General features: G+C 51.2%; 1 protein-coding gene across 1 annotated transcript in view; it reads right to left on the bottom strand.

Moving 5' to 3' along the window:
- Positions 1-23,081, bottom strand: part of Jph2 (junctophilin 2) — a 58,478-nt gene that overhangs the window by 2,554 nt on the left and 32,843 nt on the right. Inside the window, exons 3-4 of the mRNA XM_050150924.1 lie at positions 3,313-3,431; positions 562-1,283 (exon numbers count right to left, since the gene is read on the bottom strand). Of these exons, the coding sequence (XP_050006881.1) occupies positions 562-1,283; positions 3,313-3,431 (841 nt within the window). The remainder of the gene's footprint in view (positions 1-561; positions 1,284-3,312; positions 3,432-23,081) is intronic.

The following is a 23,081-nucleotide window of genomic DNA, read 5'->3' as shown; positions in this document are numbered from 1 at the left end:
ACATCCCCAACCAGGTCCCAAGGCTGGGTCTGTCAGGACTTCTGGAAGGATCTTCCTAAAAACATCCTGGTTTGTCCTCAGTTGGCCCCTGCATCCTGGTCCAACTGGGAGAATTCTTGGAACTAATTAACCCTCAAAAGGACATATGGCAAGTCCATGGAGGGCGGTCTGGAACCCCTACCACTCGCCTTCCCGGTGGTTGGCTTTACTCTCTGCTGCTGTGCTGGGTTCCTGGACTGCAACAGAGGCCCAGAACTCAAGCCCCGTGGGGAGCCTCCTCCACCCCGAGGAAGCCCTCCCTGCTGCATCCTGAACCGAGAGGTGACTGGTACCCTGGCGGAATGCCCTGGCAGATGCCCTCTATTGCTCAGTCTCCCACCGGCCGCTGCTCCTCTGCCTAGTGTCCCACTACCTCTGGAGTTGGCTCTTGTCCTGTCCTGCTTTCAGTTCCCCAAGTCATTTCTCTCTCCGCGCACGTGCACACACACACACACACACACACACACACACACACACACACACACGCCTGGAGCCCCAGGGATATCAGGCTGGCCTCGGTACCTCTTCTACCTCCACCTCGGCCTCTGCCGCCAGCGCCGCCTCCTTACGACCCTTCTTCTTGACCTTGCTCAGCCCTCGGGCCTCTGTCTTGCGCGCCTTGGCCCTGGGCTCTGCTCTAGGGACAATGGGCTTGGGCTCCAGAGTGGTGGTTGTGGCAGGCACCGGACTTCGCGGTGCAGGGGGCTGCTCCTCCGGGGCGGTGGCGGAGGCAGGGGACGGGGGCGCTGAGTTGGATCCGGAGACCTCGGGCTCAGGCTCGGGCTCGTCCTCCAAGGGCGGGGGCTCGGGAGGCCCGGTGCGCACGGCATAGCTGTGGTAGCCACGGTACATCGCCACCTCCGGTTCCCGCGACGGCGCGGGCGGCGGCTGCAGCGCCTCAATGGCCATGTGCTCCGAGGCTGGACGGGCAGGGCTGCGACGGCCCGCGCCATCAGATGGCGTTACGGGCCGGCTGCCCTCTCCACCGGGCTCGCCGTTCCAGGCTCCCGGACTCAGCAGGCCGTCCTTGGACGCCCCGGGTCGGGGCCTCTTGGGTTGTGGGGGCGTCCCGGCCGGAGACGGAGGTCCGCCCTCGGGCTGCGGGGTCTCGCGTTCGTGCAGCTGCGGGCTCTCTCGGGGCCGCTCCGGGAGGCCGGCGCCCGCACCCCGCTCTGGGGGCTCCAGCAAGCTCTGCGAGTTCTCCAGGATCTCCTGGAGCAACCGACGCTTCTGATATTCTGGACCTGCCAGGGACAACAGAAAGAGGTAGGCTTCGAACCCAAGGCCTGCTGGGCAGTCCTGGGCCAGACGTCTGTGAGCCGCATTCATTTACTAGGCCGCCATTCATTGCACTAAGGGTCAGGCTATGGTGGCAGCAGTCAATTTTAGTAACCCTGTGAGGTAGGTGAGATTGTGGATTCTGTTGCACAGAAGAAAAGGACACCCAGAGACGTTAAGTCATTTGCCCAGCATCACATAACAAAGGGTCCAGATGATGCGTTTATCTGGTCTTTTTCCGTCCATTTGTTTGAAAAATGGGCCTAAACACCCCTTTCCTATTCTTTTAAAAGTTTCTTTTGCAAAAGCCGCTGAACAGTGGTCACCCAACGCAGGTTACTGCAGTACTTCTTGTGACCAGCAGGGGGAACACTGTGACTAGAAAGAAGACGCACCCCCTGCAATCAACGACAGACCTTAGGATGGCGAGCTGCAGCCAGAATGATGTTTCCAATCTCCTCACTCAGCAGCCAGCGCCGCAGCTCTGCCAAGCGCAGACTGTGTCCCCTCCCCGACTCTGCACTCAGCCTCGCCCCCACCGCCTGTTGTACCCTCTAGCTTCCTGAATGACACTCTATCCCATTTACGTACGTTGAACCAGCAACCCTCTCTTCTAGCTCCATCTGCCGGAGCATCCAGTAGGTCTACCTATGCAGTGGCTCTCAAAGGTGATTTCAGATGCTCCATCGCCTGTTCTGGATCTCATTAGGTGTGCCGCTCACGAGCTCCACCCAGACCCACTGAATCCGGAACTCAAGAGTGAGCCCAGTCAGTGTCAAGTCGGACCCACAGACCTGGCCAGGGCCCAGAGTCCTGGTCTGACCATTCGGTTAGAACTCATTCTCCATGTGAGATGCGGGAGACAGGAGCTGCAGCCACTGAGAGTTCACAGCAATCTTTACATGCACTTAGCTCATGCCCAGAAAGTGGGCACTATTCTTGTTCCCATGTCACAGCTCTGGGGTTGAGGGTTACCATTCGCCTCGCACAGCATCTCCAAGCTGGTGAGTAGCAGGCAAGGATTTAAACATAAGAATCTGTTAACCAAGGCAAAGCTGCCTGTGTGACTCTTCCTGATTCTGGGTCCTAGCTGCATGTCCCCAGAGTCCAGCAAGTTATCTGACACACAAGCAGTGCCTGATCAATGCCCCACTATTGCAGAATATTTGTTTAACTTTGTAAAGATGTGTTGCATTTGTTTAACTATGTAAAGGTTGTTGCATTTGTTTAATTATGTAAAGATGTGTTTACTTGCCTGCCTAAGGCACCTTATTGGTCTAATAAAAAGCTGAATGGCCAACAGCAAGGAAAGAGGTATAAGCAGGGGCTTTTGAGCATGGAGAGAAAATTAGAGGATGAATTTAGGCTCGAAAAAAAAAGAAGAAAGAAAAGAGATAACAGGAAGGCTCCAGGGGTCAACCAGCAAGACATGCAGAAAGCAGAAAAGTAAGAAATACAGAATGAAAGAAAGGTAAAAAGCCCAGAGCCAAGACATAGATGAATAGAAACAGATTAAATTAAGTTAAAAGAGCTGGGTGCCAGACCTAAGCTGAGGCTGAGCATTCATAGTTAATAATAAGTCTCTGTGACTTTATTTGGGAGCTGGTTGGTGGCCCAAAGAAAATTCTAACCACATCCCACAAACTTTTGAAAGGTACTGAGAGCCCTTTGACCCCCCCCCGCCCCCCGCCCCCAATGCACCAGAGACCTGTTCATCTCAGCGTCACCAGCTCCCATCATTTCTCTTGCCAAGCGAAGGGACAAGGGACAAGCTGGGGTGGGTCCCATCCACAGCCAGGAGCCTCATCTATCCCGTCCCAGTCTTGCACAGGACAGAGATGTGTGTCACCCATTAGCCCCTGTATCCTCTCATCTCTTGTTCGTACCACACCCACAGGTTCCAGAGCTCCGCTTAGGCATCTCCACCTTGTAGCAAGTGAGGAAAGGAGCCCACCCAAGGACTCCCCTGCCCACTCCACCCTTGGCTGGCCCTACCTGGCTGGTAGAAGTCTGGGGCCAGCTCCTTGGCCAATGTGCGGGCGATGTTGGACTCCTGGTTGGCAGCCAGGGCAGCCTGTTCTGAGGCCTCAGCCTTGGCTTTGGCGTGGCTTGTCCTGAGGAGACAATATGGTGGGAGATTTAGAATCTAGCTCTCTGGCCATCCTGTCTAAGACAGAGAGTCACCCTGGGCAAAGGTTCTCATTTGGAATATGAGTATTACAGTCCCCTGGCCCAGACTACGAGGCTTTTCCTAAGCCAGTCCTCTAGTCTCTAGGTATACACAGACTGTATTCCCCCAGCCTCCCTTACACTTAGGAACGGTTAGATGACTGCACCCTTCCCAGTGCATTCTGGGAAGACCTGTCTATGTTATTTCCAGGTCTGATCAATAAAGCCCTTTTCCCTGTGACTGGTTGAATACAGAAGAGGCTATCACCCCCAGAACAGGGTGTTTAACCTCTTCCGTGTCACCGATTCCCTCTCCCTCCTTTGGCCAACTGATGAAGCCTCTAGACTCCTCCTCCAGACAATGTTTTGTTTTGTTATGGAGACAGGGTCTCTCACTGTGTAGCTCTGGGTGGCCTCGAACTCACTGTGTAAACTAGGTGGGTCTTGAATTCCCAGAGATTCACCTGCCTCTGCCTCTCAAGCGCTGGAATTAAAACCATGCACCATCCCTTCGGCCAGAACCAAGTTTTAATTACAGAAAAAAAGAGACAGGAGAGATAGCACAGTAGGTAAGGTGCTTGCCAATCAAGCCCGGACTAGCGTTCAATCTTGTGAACCCATGTGAAGGTAGAAGGAAGAAACCAACTCCACGGAGTAGTCCTGTGACCTCCATGCAAACATACACACACCATAAACATACGATAATAATAACAATAGCAATGAGGTTTTTAAAATGTACAAAGTGTATGGGGTTGTGAAGAGCTGCAGCTGGATTGATACACTTAATAAAATATTTTAAAAACAAATCTGTGGGGCTGGAGTGATGGCTCAGTAGCTAAAAGTCTATCTATCCTGACAACCCAAGTATGGTTTCTAGAACCTACATCAGGTGGCTCGTGACTGCTTGTAACTCTGGCTTCAGGGGATGCAACAGCGTCTTTGGACTATTGAGCACCAGCATTCACATATACATCCATATACAGATGCACGATAAAAAAAAAACAACTCTTAAAGAATACATAAAAGAACAAATTCATAATATGGCACTTACAATAAAAATATCTACCAGGTCTACTAACCGCCACAATTTAAAAGTATAAATGAGCAGAGCTAAATGATTTCTATTAGAGACAAAGTCATAGGTACAGCTAACATTCCTATGGCCTACTGCCTATTCCCAGAACTGAAGGAACCAACCTTCAGTTTACATGTGCACGGGCACTTTGGGTACCCGACCCAGCCCCTTCGTGGAACAAATATACCTGCCTTAGCTGCTGTGACTGCCAACTGCCCATGACTCCCGGATGCCACCCCAGGGAACTGCAACCAGCAAAGCTACTGTGCTCAAAGTGAAAGTGCCACTTCCCCAACCCCAGAGAGTCTCCTACAGACTGGATGATGCCAGCCCGCTCCCTCTGTGGCCACCAAGTTCCCCCCCCCCCCCCCCCAGGCCCCTGGGCTAAGCTCAAACACGTCTGAAACTGAGACCAGTCCTTGCGCAGCCCCTTCCTTTCCTGTCTATCTGCTTTTCACTGCCCCCTCTCCTGAGAGCATCTTCTCGGCATCACTAGTTTGGGAATAGCCACCTCGGGCTGTGTTTCTTGGGACATGGACCCCTGAATTCCATCCACAGAACCTCTGGTGAGCTGCAAGAAATGAAGTAGAGGAACTGGAGAGACGGCTCAGCGGTTAAGAGCACTGGTGCTGGGAACTGATCCAGGGTCAATTCCCACACCCTCATGGCAGCTCACAACCATCTATAAATTCAGTCCCGGGGGATCTGATGCCCTCTTCTGGCCTCTGTGGGTCATGTACGCACGTGGTGCACATACATTCAAGTCAGACACCCATACACATAGAGACTTTTTTTAACTAATAAAAATATTTTACTCGAAGAAACAGAGCAGAGGACCTGAGCCTGTCAGGCAGTGCGGAGAAGGAAGACTCTTCCTGAAATCCCACACTGGAATGCCACAGGAACAAAGGCGAAACATTTGTCCTGCCGCATGCTTGGCATTGGAGAGATATTTGTATCAGCTGTTGGCACAGTCCACCGTGACTAACTGAAGAGCAATGCCCACCTCAGTGACAGCCCCTGTTCACAAACAGGCCGGGTGCTGTCCGGAAGGAGTTGCACAGGATAGCTCACGAGTCATGAGAATGCCTTAGGAAGCTGGTGCTCCCGGTCTCCTCATTTTACATGGGAGGAAACTGAGGCACAGACAGGTTAGTTAGCATGCTGCCAAGGAATGTGGAAGTTGGCACTTTTGACCCTGACCCCGAATTCTGTGCATCTGATGCCAGCTTTGGAATGTTGGCTGTGGCCGAAGCTGACCATCCTGACTGGGTAAGGCAGCTCAGCCCTGCCGCGCGACAGCAGGAGTTTCGGGTGGCAGCTGTGAGGCGTGCCCAGAGGGTCCTTATAGAACCCGAGGATATAGTACAAGAAAACTTCTTGTAGAGTGTCGGTGGAGGTTGGCTGCTGGGGGGCAGGGCAGCAGAATTCAGTCAGGTATGGGGCTGGAAACTTGACGAAACAGAAGAAACCAACCAAGGAACTCAGTGAGGAAGTGACGGCACTGGGGAACTAGAACCCATGCTCTACCCACAGGCTCACCTTCCACACGTCTGATTCCAATCACACAGCTCAGATTCCCAGACCCCACCTTCTCCACCAGGCCATACTGTCTCCCTCTTTGCTTCAGGAAAGACTCAGTCTGTGAACATACACACAGGTACCTGTGTGCACACACAATCAGGAGCTTCTAGGTCACGGTGCATACACACAGGCACCCGAGTGCACACACAATCAGGAACTTCCCAGGTCACGGTGCATACACACAGGTACCTGTGTACACACATGCTCCAGGAGCTTCATGGTGAAGGGCAAGACTTTGGAGGATCAGAAGCTTTGCCCCCCAGTTTTGGCTCTGTGGGTTCAGGTGAGTTGAGACACTCAGATGACCAAAAAGCTCAGAAAACAAGAGAAATAATATTTTATCTTATTTTTTTTGCTTATTTGCATGTGTGCCCTGAGCACATGTGTATATATGCTTTGCATGTGTGTAGGCACATGTGTGTGAGTTCACATGTGTGTCATGCATATGGAATCCTGAGGTCCATGTAGGTAATCATCCTAATCACTCTTCCGTCTTATTCACTGAGACAGGGTCTCTCAACCAAACCCAGGGTCTTGCTAATCAGTTTGTTCTAGGTTCTGCCTTCATATTCTGACGAAAGGAACTACAGGGGTGCTGCCCCGCCCACTTGGCATTCATGTGGATTCTGGGGGCTGGACCTCCGGGTCTCATGATTCTGTAGCAAGCGTTTTAACCACTGAAACACTCAGCCTCCCTAAATCATATTTTAATAAATATTTTACAGTAAAATTAGTACAAACATAATATGCCAGATGAGCAAACTAGAAAGAGTATCTTAAATAAAGACAAAATTGGTGTCTGCACCTCCCCTTACCCCAGTTCAGCTCCAGCAGGACTCCAGAGCCTCCGGCACGTGGCTTTCTCTTTGTACCACGGAAGGGTGGAGATGATAATCCTCCCCTTGTAGAATTTCTGAGAACTGAAATGAGCGGCAGGTGGGACATGTTCCCTACGTCATGATGACAGTTGAGACAGGTGGTGTTGGTGGTGGTTAGGGCCAGAAGACATTTTGGCATCAGAGCAGCATGGTAGGTAAGCCCCCTGCCAATCTGACCTGTGTGTGAGAAAAAGCCACTTCCCTGGGAACCTGCAACCTCAGGTGGGGGAAAGAGAAATTGTAGGCCGCCTTCCTGCTGAGAAGATGCCCTTTTTTGGTCATGTGAAGTGAAGAACTCCTCGTTCCTGCCGACTTGGGGAGCTGGTAGCCAGCACAGGCGTGGGGATGGAGGTAGCCACGCTGTTCCAGGCATGAGGGCTGTGGGGGCGGCAGGAAGCAAATCTTTTGTCCACCCCATAGCCTGGCTGGCTGATCCCTTATCATTCTCCCTGCATCCACTGGTCCAGACTCTCTGGGTCCCCGAGCCAGCCACCCCTCATTCCCTGTCCTTACGCCTCCACCCTGCCTGCACCTGCCTTCTCTGTATTTGCCCTGCACGCGTGTCCAGAGCATCTGCTCCTCCCTATACCCGAGGGCCTCGCCTTGCATGAGCTTCCCACCTTGCTCTACGTGTGGCCCAGCTCTGCTACACAGCCGCTTTCAGGGCTCTCCGCTAGAGGTGACCTTTGGGAGTGGGAATTACCACGCCCAGCTCAAGGTAGCTTTCACGGGGTGCATCGGGCGACCCTAGAGTGAAGGACGGGGGCACTGTTGCCACCCAGAGGCCACAGCTTTTTGTCAGTGCCACTTGGCCACTGAACAGGCCCCCAGCGTCATCACCACCTGGGGTTCGTCAGAACGCCAATTCTCAAACTACACTGGAAACCTACTGATTCAGAAGGGAAGGGACCTACGCCCTGCAAGCTGTCCAGTCCCTCTTCTGCTGACTCCAGTTTGAGAGGCAAGTGTCCACAGTGCTGAGGCCAGCTCCATCCTAAGCTGTCCCCAGCCTGCTGGTGGGGGTGGGGTAGGAGCCTTGGATGGCTGTCTTTAATCGCCAGTGGCCCTCCCCAGCCCAGGCTGTAATGGGAGGCACAGGGGTACGTGCTTCCTTCCCTCTGGCCACCTCCTACATCCAGATGTGGCCTCTGAGTGGGGGGTCCCCTAGGGTGGTGTTGTGCCCGCTGTGGGGAGGGCGGGCGGTGAGCAGTAACTGGGGCAAGGGGAGGGGCAGGGAGACGAGGCTCTTCTTGGTAGCTTTTGGATTATCTTTCAGCAGCCGGGTTAAAAATAAGGTTGGTAGTTCTGGAACAGTGCAGGGACATCACTCAGCACGGCCCCTTTGGGGAGCACTTACACCCCCACACCAGACACCACCTCTTTTTCCCATCCCTAGGCTCCAGGCTACTTGATCAGAGACAGGATTTTTCCCTGTTGCCCGCAGCACATATGAGTGGCTTCTTGGAGCCAAAGGAGGATGGATGTGCTCTGACTCCAGGACTTAGGTTGGTCTGTTCCCCAGCCTGAAAGGCCCTTCCCCTCCGCACATGCTCAAGGCCCACGTCCACGCGTTGGTCTGCTCACTTACTTCAACTTTTTGGAGTGTCTGTCATGAGCCAGGCACTATTCTGGGCCCCCTCAAACACAACCGCTAATAGAAAGCCTTGAACCCCTCTTAAAGTTAGTGCAGGTCTTGGCCAAATTCAGTCTCTGCTTAAATATAGCCTCTGCCTGTTTTTTGTATCACTCTGGCTAAAAATGGTTATTTTATTAAGTGGTTGGAAAAAAATAATGAAGGGGTAATATTTTCTAACGCGGGAAAGAGGCCCGGGATCCAAGTGTCTGTGTCTGTATAAAGTTTCGGTGGAGTGCAGCCACACTCACTCGTTTGTGTACTGTCTGGGGTTAGGTGGTTGCCATAGAGACGGTATGATGAGCAGAGCCCGAAGAATTTCCCTTCTGGTCTGTTACAGAAAAGTCTGCAGCCCTCTGTCCTAATGGCGAAGCAAACGTTTCTTCTCCTGAGATCACCAGCGTTCACTTGGCTGTCTGAGAAGCACTTTGCACCCGGTTTGTGCCGTGGACTACTGGACAGGCACGAGCTTCACGGGACGGGGTGCAGTCATGTTCTAGGGACCCAACCATCCCGCCCAGCAGGAAGCAAGTCCTTAAGGTAATTGGTAGAGTGCCTGCTGTGTGAGCCTGAGGACCTGCATTTGGACCCCCAGCACCTGAGCTAAAAATTATGCTCAGTGGTGTGTCTGTACCCCAGCACTGGAAAGGCAGAGACAGATGGGTCCAGGGGTCTGCTGGCTAGTCACTCTAGCCAAACTGGTGAGTTCCAGCTTCAGTGAGAGACCCTGTCTCAAAAAATAAAAAATAAATAAACTAAAATGGTTTTTCTGCTTCTACCTTTTACACAGGTCTCAAGGGGTGAATCCAGGTCCCTGGGCTTGCACCCAAAGCACCTTTACTTGCTGAGTCACCTAGCCAACTTTTCACTTTCTTAACAGGACTCTTTGAAGCACAAAAGCCTCATTGTAATGAGGCCCATTACCTTTTTCTCTTGTTATTTGGACTTCTGGTGTCATATCTAAGATTTTTTACCTAACCCAAGGTCATAAAGAGTTCTCTCTATATTTTCTTCTACGTATTGTACAGTCTTCATTTTCATAGTTAGGGATGTGAGAATTGTTTCTAATAAGAAAAAAAATGACAAAGAGATTAAGGGTTCACGCCGCTCCTAAGCTAGACCCTGCCGCTGAGGAAGAGGGAGGCCAGTCACTTATCCATCGGTTATTAAAGTGAAAGCTGAGCCATACATGGCCCCTGCTCTGGGAAGATGAAGAGTCTGGGGGTAGAGATAAGACAAGGTGAAAAGTCTTGAGAGTGGAGTGAGCGGGAGGCTGCTGGGAGGAGAAAGACCCCTGGGCCGGTTACACGGCCATAGCTGGAAATTTATTATTTCTATTTTATAATATGTAAACACATATATAAGCTTATCTTCTTAGTTCTATATTCCATATTTTAAAGATGTATTTTACAAATATTATATCATAGAATAGCACTAATTCCCTGTAGAAGAAAATTGGGAAGCAAGTAGTTTTATAAGGAAAAAATTGCCACTTATATTTTAGTGTTTAGAGGTGTTAAGAGCATAAGTGTAAGAATGAGTGGCTTAAAGTTCCTGTGCCCTGATTTTTTTTTTCAGCTGTAAATGGTGATATAGACAGCCCAGAGTCATAGCATGGAGTTGCTGTGTTGTGCAGCAATATACAGAAACCAGTTGGAATGGGCGGGCCCTGTTATGGTTATCTTAGTTAACAACTTGATGAGCTGTAGAGCCGTGTGGGAGATAAATCTCCGAGCACACCTGTAGGGTTGATGATCCTGATCAGGTTAATGGAGGCAGGAAAACCTGCCCACTAGAGGCGGCACCATTCCCTGGGCTTGGCTTCCAGCCCACATTAGAAAGGAGGACCCGAGCTGAGCATTCATATTCTGTTTCCTGACTAGGGGTATAATATAGCTAGCCACTTCAGGCTCCTGCTTCCTTGACTCCCCGCCCCCCCCATGATGGACCGTACCCTCAAACTGAGAGCCAAAATAAACCCCTTCTCCTTCAAGCTGCGTTTGCTGGGATGTTTTATCATGGTGCCTGGAAGAGGAACTAAGACACAGCCCAGAGCAGATCTCATGTGTAAGTGTTTGCAGCCTTCAAATGTGGATATTTAAAGTGGGCATCAGAGTTGACATAGGGGTGTGGGCTCTAAGTCTATGTGATACCTGCCCCTCCCAGGAGATAGGCGGGACCTCCCCACTGTGAAACTCATCCTGAATCCCCCAGGATGGAGGGAAGGATGCCTCCAGATCATGTTCGATGTCTCCTTACAAGAGGAACCTCCTGTACAGAACCTGCTCCAGCGTGTGAGAGGGTGACGGAGAGGCCGTCCTTCCAGCCTGAGACTAAGAGTTGGCTCGCTGGGAAATTAACTGTATTCCAGCCACTTGTCTTACTCAGGGGACTGAGAAAGTAGTCCCAAAGACTCCTAATCATGGACACCTGTGAGCGTCCCCTCATCTAACAAACTGGCCCGGCAGATGTGAGCCAGAGACTGGGTCGGGTTGGGCAGGTCCTACATGTAATCCCAGGTACAATTAGCCGCGCTAGGAAGAACTGGCAAAGGACGAGGCATTGATGTGTGGGGACCAGAGAAGTGCCCTGAGGATGCAGAAAGGGCCATGAGCCAAGGGTCACGGTGATGACCGTTTGAAGCTGGAAGGCAACAAGTGGGCTCTCCTACTACTGAGCGCACAGTGGTAGCCAGCTCTGCTAACACTCGGCTTCAGCCTAGCTCCAGAACTGAAGGGAAGAATCTTCAGTCTCAAGTTGGCTGTCGTTGATGGTAGCAGCAATAGGAAGCCATGACTGTTATGGCTGCAATCATCTTTGAGACACCCCGGTTCGCCGCAGAAGGAGTAGTGCTGGCACAGATCATTCCCCTACAGCTTGCAGCTCGAGAGAGCCAGGGCTGGCCAGAACTGAGCCCAAATCCCCAGCACTGAAGTCCTCAAGTGTGCTGTTTGGGTTCCAGTAGTTCCCCTCCAGTCACAATCCAGAGCAGCCTGCGATTGGAAATGCCCTTTAAGCCAACCTCTCCCTTCAGGAGCTTTCTGTGGACCCTACGTCCCTGCAGCTGGTCTGAAGGGCCTCAGAATGGGTGGTCACCAGCAGGGTCCCTCACCTCTCTGTGGGGCTAAGTAGTTCCTGGTAGACTGTGGACCACACTTTGGCAACTAGAGAAGCCACAGCAGGGGATTGTGGGTCTGCCAGCCCACCAGAGCTTGCTGTGCAAAGGGCAGAGGTCTTTGGAGTCTCTCGGGGAACCTCCCCTGTAGTGATATTTCATTTGTGTTTTAATAAATAAAGTTTGCCTGAAGTTCAGAGGGTAAAACAGACCAGGCAGGGATGTCACACACCTTTAATCTCAGTAGCCACACTAGTTTGCCATAGGAATGGGGCAGCAGTGGTACGTCATTCCAGCACTAGAGAGGATGATAAGATGGGAAGAAACAGCTCTCAGACACAGTCTCATTCTGAGATTCCTGGAGGCAGGATCACCATTTCGGACCGAGGCAGATGTTAAGAGTCAGTGGCTGGCTGTTTTTCTTTTCTGACCTTTAGGTTGAACCCCAGTTTCTGTCTCTGGGTGTTTATTAATCATGCTACCTTTCCCTTTCAAACAATTCACTCATGAGCCGAGGTACAGCAGTGGGACATTTACCAAGCAGGTACCAAGCCTCAGTTTCTAGCACAAGCACCAAATGGAAAAACCATAAAAACCAGTGCACTCATTTTTTTTTTTTTTTTTGAGGCAGGGTCTCTCTATGGCATCCTGGTCCTGTAGACCAGGCTGACCTTGAACACACAGAGACCCTCCTGCCTCTCCAGTGAGGCCCAGACTTCCAATCTTTAGATGACATTTTATAAATGGCCGGAAGAGAAACCCTCGAAGCAGCCGCGTTCAAAAGCCACCATGCACGAACCAATAGACGTATTTGTTTTGGAATCTGCCCTCCTAGCGTGTTCATACTGGCACTGGTTTGCGAACAATGCTGTGAACACAAAGACTTAACTGAGCCACCGAGGTTAAGGCCACGGAGTCTATGACCATGTGATCTGGATTTGAATCCCCGACTCCCGCCCTTCCTAGCTGTGTGACCTATACAAGTCACTTAATCTCTCTGCATTCCTCTTATGAAAACTGGGGGTACCGGGCAGGTTTCTCGGAGGGCTCCTGAAAGTCACACCCTTGTGTAATTCCCTCCCTTTGAATGTGTGCTAGATTAGTGGTTACTCTAACAAACAAGATCTGCCCAAAGTGATGATGTCTAAGGGGCATCATTTGTATAAATTTATAGAAGACTGTCCCTCCTCTCTGGCTTGCAATGCTCGCTAACAGGTGGGTAGGCTGGGTAGCCAGCCCACACACTCCAGCAGGAAAGGGGCTGGAATTCCATTGTGGCTGTCATGAAAATAAGATGGGAGGGTCCGGGGTGGCAAGCCATCCAGCAGAGAGTATGAGCACCCCCTGGGGCTTGTGGGCTGCCACCGAAGACCTCCCACAAATGGTGGTCGCTATTTTTTGCTGATAAGGCGCTTTGCCTCCTCAAGGGTTGAACTTGTCACACCCTGAGGTGTCTGGGTCTGCTGGGATCCTCTACCCCAGAGCTTGCTGACTTAGCTCTGATTGTGTTCAGCCTGCCCCACCCACCTGGTGAGGGTGAGGCATCCGTCCTGCCGTGGCATCCTGCAGACCCAAGTCAGCAGACATCTCCTGCCTAAATAAGGACAAGGCGCCCAGGAGCTTTCTCCCTAAGGAATGTGACAGCTGAGCCCTCCCCAGTCTGCACCGCCCCCTCCCCGCCTCCGGCTCCGGCCCCTCCCCAGGTGGAGCTCAGCTGTGGCCTGCCAGCTTTCTCCAGCGCAGCCCCCAAAGGCACCAGCACACCCCTTAGCCCCATCCCAGAGTGAATAGAAACTGATAAGGACCCTGGGAGGAATTCCAAGCAGCTCCCGTTTCCTCCAGGGGCCTGGCAGCCCTATCCCCAGCACCTCCACTGGGACCCTGCAGGAAGAAGCACCCTGAGGGGTCCCTCCCACCCCTAATCAGAAATCACGTTCCTGGTCCCAAAGGCTGTTCCAGTGACTGGCAGAGCAGGCCGTGCCAGGCTCCAGAAGAGACATCCCCCATCACTACCTCTCAGCCACAGAGCCACTCAACAGCTATAATGATGAGTGTGTCCCTGGGATGTGGTAAAGCCTACAGCCACTATGGGTACAGTGTTGGGGGATCAGGGGACCCATCCCAGAGGTTTCTGCTGAGGGAGGGTTTGAGCAGGAAAACTCTGGTGACACCTGGCCTAGGTTACAGCCCTTTCCTACCTTTTTAACTCTTTCTTCTTTTCTTTTAATCTCATTTACTTACTAGCTGATTGGCTTTCATTTTCTTTTGTGTGTGTGTGTGTGTACACGTGTTACGAGTGCATGCATTCAAGTGAATCCTTGTGCGTGCTCAGAGAGGCTAGAGGACAACCCCATGTGTCATTCCTCAGTTGCCATCTACTTTTTTTGAGGTAGGCTCTCTCATTGGCCTGGAAACCCCCCCCCCAGAGTATGCTAGGCTGGTTTGTCAGTGAGCCCCCCCCCTTGGAGGAAGGGCTGCCTGTCACCTCTTTTCCCAAACTGGTATTACAAGCACACTACCACACCCCTGTGTTGTTAGTCTGCATTTGTTAGATTTAGTCAGTTTTTATACATGTGTTACCTGCATGCATATGTACCTGCACCACTGGTGTGCCTGGTGCCCACAGAGTCAGAAATGGGCACCCAATTCCCCGGAACTGGAGTTACAGATGGTTATGAACCCACTGTGTGTTTTCTGATAGTTGAACTCAGGTCTTCTGGAAGAGCAGTGAGTGCTCTTATCACAACCCCTGAGCCACCTCTCCAGCCCCTTGTTTCGTTTTTTTTATTATGGGTTCCAAGGGTTGAACGCAGGTTCTCATTCTTGAGTGGCAAGCACTCTACCAAAGTGAACCATCTCTCCAGCCCACGGCTATAGTGACGGAGCCATCTCCCCAGCCCACGGCTATAGTGACGGAGCCATCTCCCCAGCCCACGGCTATAGTGACTGAGCCATCTCCCCAGCCTGCAGCTATAGTGAAGGAGCCATCTCCCCAGCCCACAGCTATAGTGATGGAGCCATCTCCCCAGCCCACGGCTATAGTGACTGAAACATCTCCCCAGCCCGCAGCTATAGTGACTGAGCCATCTCCCCAGCCCACACCCCTACTTTTTCCTAGTCTATGACTCTGACTGACTTGCCTTACTGTCTGTGTCTTCATTTCCCCATTGTGAAATGGGGGAATCCCAAAGTCTTGGTATCTGAAGGTCCAGAGTCTTTATAATTCTAAGCAACTATGGGTGTGTGCACCTGGAGCCAGCCAGGACTGCCCCAGACCTAGGGACTATACCACACTAGGAAGCCCACTAAGGCCAGATATTACCCTGTCTCTCTCACAGCTATAACCCCTGCATCCCTGACTGCTGTGCCCAGCACACAGTAGGTCTACAACTGCATTTGTGTACATTACACCCCAAAAAGGTTTTGCTTGTTGTAACAGGTTTGACTCTCAAATTTCCCGAGAAGAATAACCCACATAGTGAAGTCCTTTAAAACCAATAATATTAAGGGGTTTGAGATAGTGATTTAGAAACATTTGCTGAGCCCTTCAAGAGGTTATGAGCCTGGGCCTGGAGTGGTAGAAAGAAGGAACAAGAGGTGTCCTAGTGGGAAAAGACAAAGAAGCAATGGGTTTGATGCCTGGTGACCAAACATAGCTAGTTAAATAATGAGGAAGGATGTGGAGGGCCTGAGATGCAATGGGCAAGCCGTGGGGCCTTGGGTAAGGCTAGCGATATATTTATAGGAACAAGTCAGAAGGGAGTGAGCACTCAGGGGAAGAAGGGGACAAACAGAACAAGAGTGGAGAGGTGGGCTGGGAGGGGACATGCTAGGCCCATGGGGGAAAATGGCTAAGGGCATAGGTCTGGGGCCAGGTGCCAATCCCTACTCCACCCAATCACCGAATTTGGCTGGATTTGTGGTTCTACTCCCCACAACAGGAAGCTGGATCACCCCAAACCCAGTGAGGCAAAATCTACCAGATTTTGCTCACTCAGTAAATAGCTTGCCTCAGAGGTACAAAGACCTGAGTTACATGCTCCCAGCACCCACGTAAAAATGCCAAGCATGGCAGCTCACCATGTTTATCAAAGGCTGAGGAAGGTGAACAGTTCAACAATGCATCTCCACTTCTTCCTGGGCACGCGTCTAGACTGTCTCCGAGCATCCCTTACAGGCTACGTGACTATCTCTGGCCAATAGAATGCGAGAGAATATAATCTAGCCGCTTCCCAGCCTAGCCAATAAAATTCTTCCGCGGGTATCCTGGAGTGTGTTTTCTCTTTTTATCAGCAACAGAGAATGAGACCTTAGAAGCCACGTGCTGAAGGTAGCAGAAATACAAGGTAGATGGATGCTGGTCCCTGAACTGTCAAGTGGAAGAAGGGCTTCACATGAGCAAGAAGTAAGCTTGTGGTGATCCGCTTGGCGTTTGAACTTGTTCCTTATCAAGCACAAGCAAGAGGATTAAAAAACGAGGCTAGAATGGCCCTGCATCTTTCCCATCCACTCTAGAGACTCTTGCTCCGGTGCTCCGAGCAGGCTTTGGCCGTGAGGGGAACTGCCCAGGAACAGAACGAGATCACAGCTCCTGTCTTCAGATGACATTCTGGTGGACACCGTGTGTCTGAATATCTGTCCTTCCGTAAGAACGCCGAAGACCCGCTAAGAACTGGTCACTGTGAGTGCCTACTGTATGCTGGGCTCCTCTTGCCCAAAGCCTCCAAAAGTCTAGTTCCCTGAGGACAGGCCCTTATAAATCTAGCCCTTATAGGACATGCCCGTTACAAAAACTGATACCCACCCCACTCCTCACTCTAGTCCTTAGAGAGAAAAAGAGGGGCAGGAGAAATCTTTCTGGCCAGTGTTTCTTCGTGTGTGTGTGTGTGTGTGTGTGTGTGTGTGTGTGTGTGTGTGTGGTAGGGTATGTGTACATGTCCAAGTCAGTGCATGTGTTCATGCCTGGGTAATTCGGGGGAGGACACCGGTGTCCTCCTCTGTCACTCTCCGTCTTATTTCCATCAAATAGAGTCCCCCACTCAGCCTGGAGCTAGGCTGCCAACCATGGAGCCCCAGTGGGCCTATGGTTTCCTCTTCTCCTCACAGTGCTCAGTTACGTTGCTCCTGCAGCCAAGTACAGGTTCTGGGGATTTCAACCAGGCCCTCCTGCTTGTGGAACAAGAGCACTTACCCACTGAGCATTTCCCAAGCCCCACAGGACAGTCCTGGTGGAGCCAAGAATGATCAACAGTTCAAGGCCATTCATTAAACAGAATTGTTAAAACTCCATTTCTTTCTTTCTGATTGTTTATTTTTTAAAACAGAGTTCTGTGTAGCCCAGGCTGGCCTTCAATTCACTATGCACTGCAGAGTGGCCTCGAACTCCTGGTTCTCCGGCTTCCACCTGCCAGGTGCCAGGATTATAGCATCTGCCATCAGGCTTGTCTTAGAAGTCAGTGGAGCCTGTCATGGCAACTCACTAATCCCAACACTGCAGGTGCCCAGACAAGATGATTATAAGTTCAAGGCCAGTCTGGACTATATATTGAGTCCCAAGCCATTTTGGTCTTCAAAGTGAGATTGTGTCTCAAAATCCAAAAGGAAAAAAAAATCAATTTCAATCATTCTGATCATATCAGTAAGAAGTCTCATTTGGTGCTCTTAGTCTCTCTCTCTCTCTCTCTCTCTCTCTCTCTCTCTCTCTCTCTCTGCACTCATATCTGTCTGTTTTGTCTTGTTATTGGGGATACAGCCTTCCCAATAACTCTGGGGTGCTCCCCAGCATGTTTTCTTTCCAAAAGCCCCCAGAGTCCACACTCTATCTCTGAGCTACACCTCTAACTTCAAAAGAATGGGAAACATGCCAGCCAACCCCCTGAAGCCAGAGCTTTGAGTAAATCAGCGAAGGACGGCTTTGCGGCATCATACCTTGCTGTGTTATTTTTTTCCTTTTGGCTACTGGATTTTTACTTACGGTTCTATAAAGTTCTTTTTATCACAAGTAGTCTAGGTTTAAGAAATTCAAAATACGTTTAGATAGTAAGGGATGGCCCACCCAGATGGTAGGTGGATACAACATTCTTTGGGACGGTACCTAGGTAGCCAGCCTCTGGGAACCTTATGTTAACTTCGCGTCTAGTCACAGGTACGGCCCCTCGATTCTGTCTCGGCTGAAGTCGTGTTCCAGGGAAGTCAGGGTAAACAGTGGCTGTGCAAGGCTGGGATGTGGCAAAAGCTAAGCAAGTAAGTGGATCGAGAACGGGTTTTGTTGTCATTTCTCCCCCACGGATATGACAAGCAAAACAGAGACGCCGAGAAAAAGAAACCCACCGAGAGTCACAAAGTTACCCGAAGTCTGTCGGCAACCAATGGCAGAAGCCTCCCTCCCGAATGGGACTCGGAATGACAAACTGGAACTACCCCTACAGAGAACCCCGCATCCAGCAACTGTGCTTAGAGGAGGGTTCTAGAAGCTTGCTAGTCTGTAGGAGAAGTGATGTGTGTGCCGCATGACCTAACTCAGCAAACCACACTCAACACATTTAATAAGAAATAATGAATTACATGGGAGTTTGAAATAACCAGGGAGCCTTTATCACAAAAAAATAAAATAAAATAAAACCCACAGAAATGTTCCTAATATGTGCAAAGCAAAGAAGAAAAATCCCCAAAGTTGAAAACAGTACATATAATGGGCAACGTTTGTGTGAGAAAGAAGAAATTATAGGGTCCAAGAAATGGCTCAGATCTTCCAGAGGACGGGAATTGGTTCCCAACCCCCACATCAGGAGGCTCACAACTGCCTATAAACATCTGTCTGCAACTCTACCCAGGGGCTCAGGAGCCATCTGTGGACTTGAGTTCCTCTTCTGGCCACCTACATACATGTGGGACACACACACACACATACACATATTAAAAAACAATGAAGAAGGAAGTAGGTCTGTAAATACACATTTTCTTAGAGCTGGTTGGCGAGCATGACCTGTCTCCGCACTCCACCTTCAATCTTTGCAGAAAGGAATCCACTAACAACAGCGGCCAGTGACAAGAAGCAGCGGTGAGGACAAGAAGAGGTAGACTAAGTTTAGAACCAAATGAATGTCACACACACGCACGGCCTCACGTGTACTAGGGAAGTGTTCTACCATTGAACTACAGCCCCACTTCTATTGGAATTTTTTGGGGGGCTGGGTGTTTTTTGGTTGTGTTTTTTTGGTTTTAATTTGGTTTTTGGTTTGTTTGGTTTTTGTTTGTTTGGTTTTTGTCTTTTGTTCTTGTTGTTTAGGCTTTGGCTTTTGGAAACAGGGTTTCTCTTTGTAGCCCCAACGGTCTTGGAACTCGCTTTTCAAACTGACCTCAAACTCAGAGAAATCCACCTGTCTCTGCCTCCCAAGTGCTGGGATTAAACACATATGCCACCACCACCTGGCTCTATGGTTTTTGTTTCTATTTTTTGGGGGTTTTTTTGTTTTTGTTTTTGGTGTTTTTTTTTTTTTTGGTTTTTATAAGGGGGAGATCCTGAGGGCCACTCGGTGTGTCTTTCTGTAAGATACATACCTCTACCTGCTCCAGCTGGCTCTTCAAAAGAGAACTCAGCTAGGGTGGAGGGAACCTCTGAGAAATTATTTTCCATGGCATCATTCTCAATCTGGGGATCAGAGTCCTGTACCCCCCCCCCACTCAGCCCTGACCAGACTCAAGTCGGGCCCCAGCAAGCCCTGCAAGGTTCTAAGTCGAAGGCTGCCATGACCTTCTGCTAATTCCACTTCCCAGACAGGAATGCAGGAAGCCTAGGCTGATGGGGAGGGAGCTTCAGCAGTTAGGCAAAAAGACAGCGTGAGGGATGTGGTTTGCCCATGGGTGGCTTTGGACACAGGGCCCCATGCAGCCCCTCCTATCTGTGGTCTCCCACTACACTCCCCTCAAGGTAGTCAGAGACAGGTTCTACTGGGGTCACTATTGGGAATGTGAGATTCTGGGGTTTGTACCGAGAGCTGGCCCTGTTCTGGACTCTGGCTCTGCAGTCAGTACCAGCAGGAGGACGATAAGGGTTATAATAATAAAAACGGCCGTTGTTCTGTGCCAAGCATAGCAGCTAGCACTTCATAAGCACTCACAGAGCTATCTCGTGTGCCCTTACAATACCCCAGGCTCTAGGCACCAGGTCAATCTCTCCCGCCTTCCACAGCTGGGGAAAGCAAGGCTCAGGGAGAGAGCTTGGTAGGGAGTGAGTGTTAGCCAACCCCAAAGCCTGCACCCCTGAGCATAAGTGCTGTGCCTCTACTCAGGAAGGCGGGGAATGAATGGGAACTTGAAACCAGGGACATTGTGAAGGCACAGAAGACATATGAGTGCAGAAGGCTAGAGACAGAAGACCGCAGGTTACGTCTAGGTCTCTGCAGGGGTGTCGGGGCAGATGTTAGTGGCTCACCCATGCTCCCTTTCCTCCCCACTAGCAGAAGCCTGTCATACTCAGAAGTGTTCCATCTGCCTAAAAATGTCTTTGCATCAGCTTAAAAAAAAAAAAAAGACCCTTGGGATGGGGCAATCCCAAGGTTTGGAGGTGGATGCTTTACCCAAGGACAGAAGCTGTGTCCTTCTCTTCCTTGCTCTTCTTTCTCTTTTCAATGACAAGGGTGCTTGTCTCGGTTTTAAGCGCGAAGCTACTCTCTAAAGACAGCAGGAGGGCAAGACAATGAAATGGGTCACCGAGGATGTGAGGCTGTGGCACCGAGTGCCACAAGCCCCAGGCAAGACACCAGCAGCAGCCTTGACGACCCACCTGGTTGACCCAAGTCTCAGGGAGCAGAACCAGGATCTGTAGGAAGAATTCACAGAGTGCAGAAAGGCTAGCCTAGAGGATCCCAGGGCCAAGGAGCCCAAAGTTGGTCTCAGCCATCTCTGAAAGTGCTGAGCTTCCGTGCCTGCCGAGGCAGAGGCAGTGAGCGAATGGCCCTTTGGCAAGGGTGGTGGGAAAGGCATTCTGGTTTTGGCTGGGGCTGCACTTAATGGCCTTGCACGCTTCAGTCACACACACCTTTAGAGGTGAGGAAAGGGCCCTGCAGTGTGTGCCCAGTTCTGTACGGCATACGGTGATGGCCTGCAGTGACCTGCACGGCCACAGAAAAGCACTGCCCAACAAAATTGGAAGCAGTTAGAATGTTTAATACCTGTGCTGTCCAAAGCGGCAGCTAGCAAGCCCTTGAAATGTGGCTACTACAGCTCGGGAGTGGGGCTTTTAATCGATTTAATTAAATAGCTACTTGTGAGGATGAAGGGGATGGCTTAATTGGCAAAGCACTTGCCTGGCAAGCACGAGACCCTGATTTTAACCCTCAACAAGCTACGTTAACAAGCCAGGTGTAGTGGCAAAAGCCCGTGATTGCAGCAATGGGCGAGCAGAGCCAGGTGTGTCCTGGGGCTCATGGATCTGCCAGCCTGGCCTACACAGGAAGCTTCAGACCAATGGATGACCCTGCCTCAGAAAAGGTGGCTAGTGACTGAGGAGCTGTATCCAAGGCTGACCGCTGGCTTCTGCCTGCATATCAATACCTGTACACCTACACACGCCTGCTCTCTGAGGCTTGCACATGCGCCGGGTACTAAGCCAGGTGCTGATGAGCGTAAAGCAGCGAGTTCAGACTGGACAGGAGCTCAGGAGAGGAAGTCATCCTTGGAGGGACTATGGTTGGACATGAGTGATGGAACATGAGTGTGAGATGGCACTGTTGGGGTGACCCAGGGCCACAAAGGAAGGCTGTGGAGATTCTAGGAGTCTGTGCTTTCTCCTACAGTGAGATCTCTGATCTCTATAGAGTGTCTCCTCTACCTAGTCCCAGTTACACCCATGGTAGTGGAGGACAGGTCTAAAGGAGGTCACAGTCCCCAGAGCTCAGCTGTCCACTGTCCACCCAGAGCTTGCTTGAATGCAGTAGATGCTGTAGGTGGTCCTGAACCCTCCTCCTACCCAAGTCCAAATCCAAACCAGAAGTGGGAGATTTTTTCTTTTTTTTCCTTCCTTCCCTTCTTCTCCTTCTTCTTCTTTTGGTTTGTTGAGACAGGGTTTCTCTGTACAACACTGGAACTTGCTCTATAGACCAAGTTGGCCTTGAACTCACAGAGATCTGCCTATCTCTGCCTCCCAGATGCTGGGATTAAAGGCGTGCACCACCACCAATGGCCAGTGAGGTGATTTCCAATCCATGGAAGACTTAGTAAATGAGAGATGGGAGGTCAGGGCCCACCTGTCAGGAAAAAGATCCTGGTGGTCCCCGTGTTTCAACCACATCCAGCACCCGCAGTTTGCCACAGTAACTCAGCCACACGAGCTCGTACTGGCTGGTCCCTCTTCCCTGTCTTGCTTCTCCCACTACCTCTCGTCCCCTTCCTTAAATTATCTCCCAGATAAACTGCATGAACCAAACCCTTGTCTCAGGCCCTGCCTTCTATAGTATACAGGTTAAGGCCCCGTGAATGTCAGGCTCACCAGAGTGGACAGGCTGGTATTGGTAGGGACTCACTCTGGCTGCACCCAACAGCAAGAGGAGTGAAGAGCCAAGGGGGACCTTTAAGGGGATAGGGAGAGGGCGCTGGCAGTGGCGGTAACAGAAAGAATGGGCTAGAGTGGGCTTGGCAGGCCATGGTGCTGCTGAGGCCTGGCTGGGAGAGCCAGTCTTGTCCCATGCCAGCCTCCATCCCAGCCTGGCCCTGAGACCTGCTGCAGAGGCTATTTTTAGAGAGCTGGGTGTTTGCTCGGAGGATTTGAGGCCCGGCTTTATTTTTAACTTCTTTCCTGGGGCAGGGCATGACTTCTCTGAACTAAGGAAGGGAAGTGGAAGCCCAGCTTTGGAAACCCAGCATGGCAAAAGACAAAACGACACGTGGAGCAGAAGGAAGCCTGAAGTCGGAGCCAGCTGGTTTCATCAACTCCACCGCCTGGGTGTCAGGGAGGCAGGAGGGTGATGAAAACTGCCTTGGCCTCCACTCCCTGAGTACCCACAGGACTCCATGGCCACGCAGAGACGCCCACGGCACCCCTGCTTCTTGTCATCCTGCTGTCGCCCCAGGAGGCAGGACGGGGGGTGCCCCATTCTACAGATGACGGGGGGGGTGAGGGGCAGGATAGGAACCTAGTTCCTCAGTGTTCCTGGCTTACGCTGCCGCCGGTTCCGCCAGACTGAGCATGGCCAGGCAGTCAACACTGGCCCACAATCACAGAGCAACCCTGACGCCTAAAAGCTGAGAGGCTGTCTCCTCTGCAGGGTGAGTGGACTGGAGGCCTCGATGGGGCTGCTGTCTGGTGGGTGT

The sequence above is a fragment of the Alexandromys fortis genome, unplaced genomic scaffold (assembly GCF_014885135.2).
Source record: "Alexandromys fortis isolate MF-2015 unplaced genomic scaffold, M_Fortis_MF-2015_v1.1 scaffold_27, whole genome shotgun sequence".
NCBI classification, from domain to species: Eukaryota; Metazoa; Chordata; class Mammalia; order Rodentia; family Cricetidae; genus Alexandromys; species Alexandromys fortis.
This window is presented reverse-complemented; position numbering and strand designations above follow the sequence as displayed.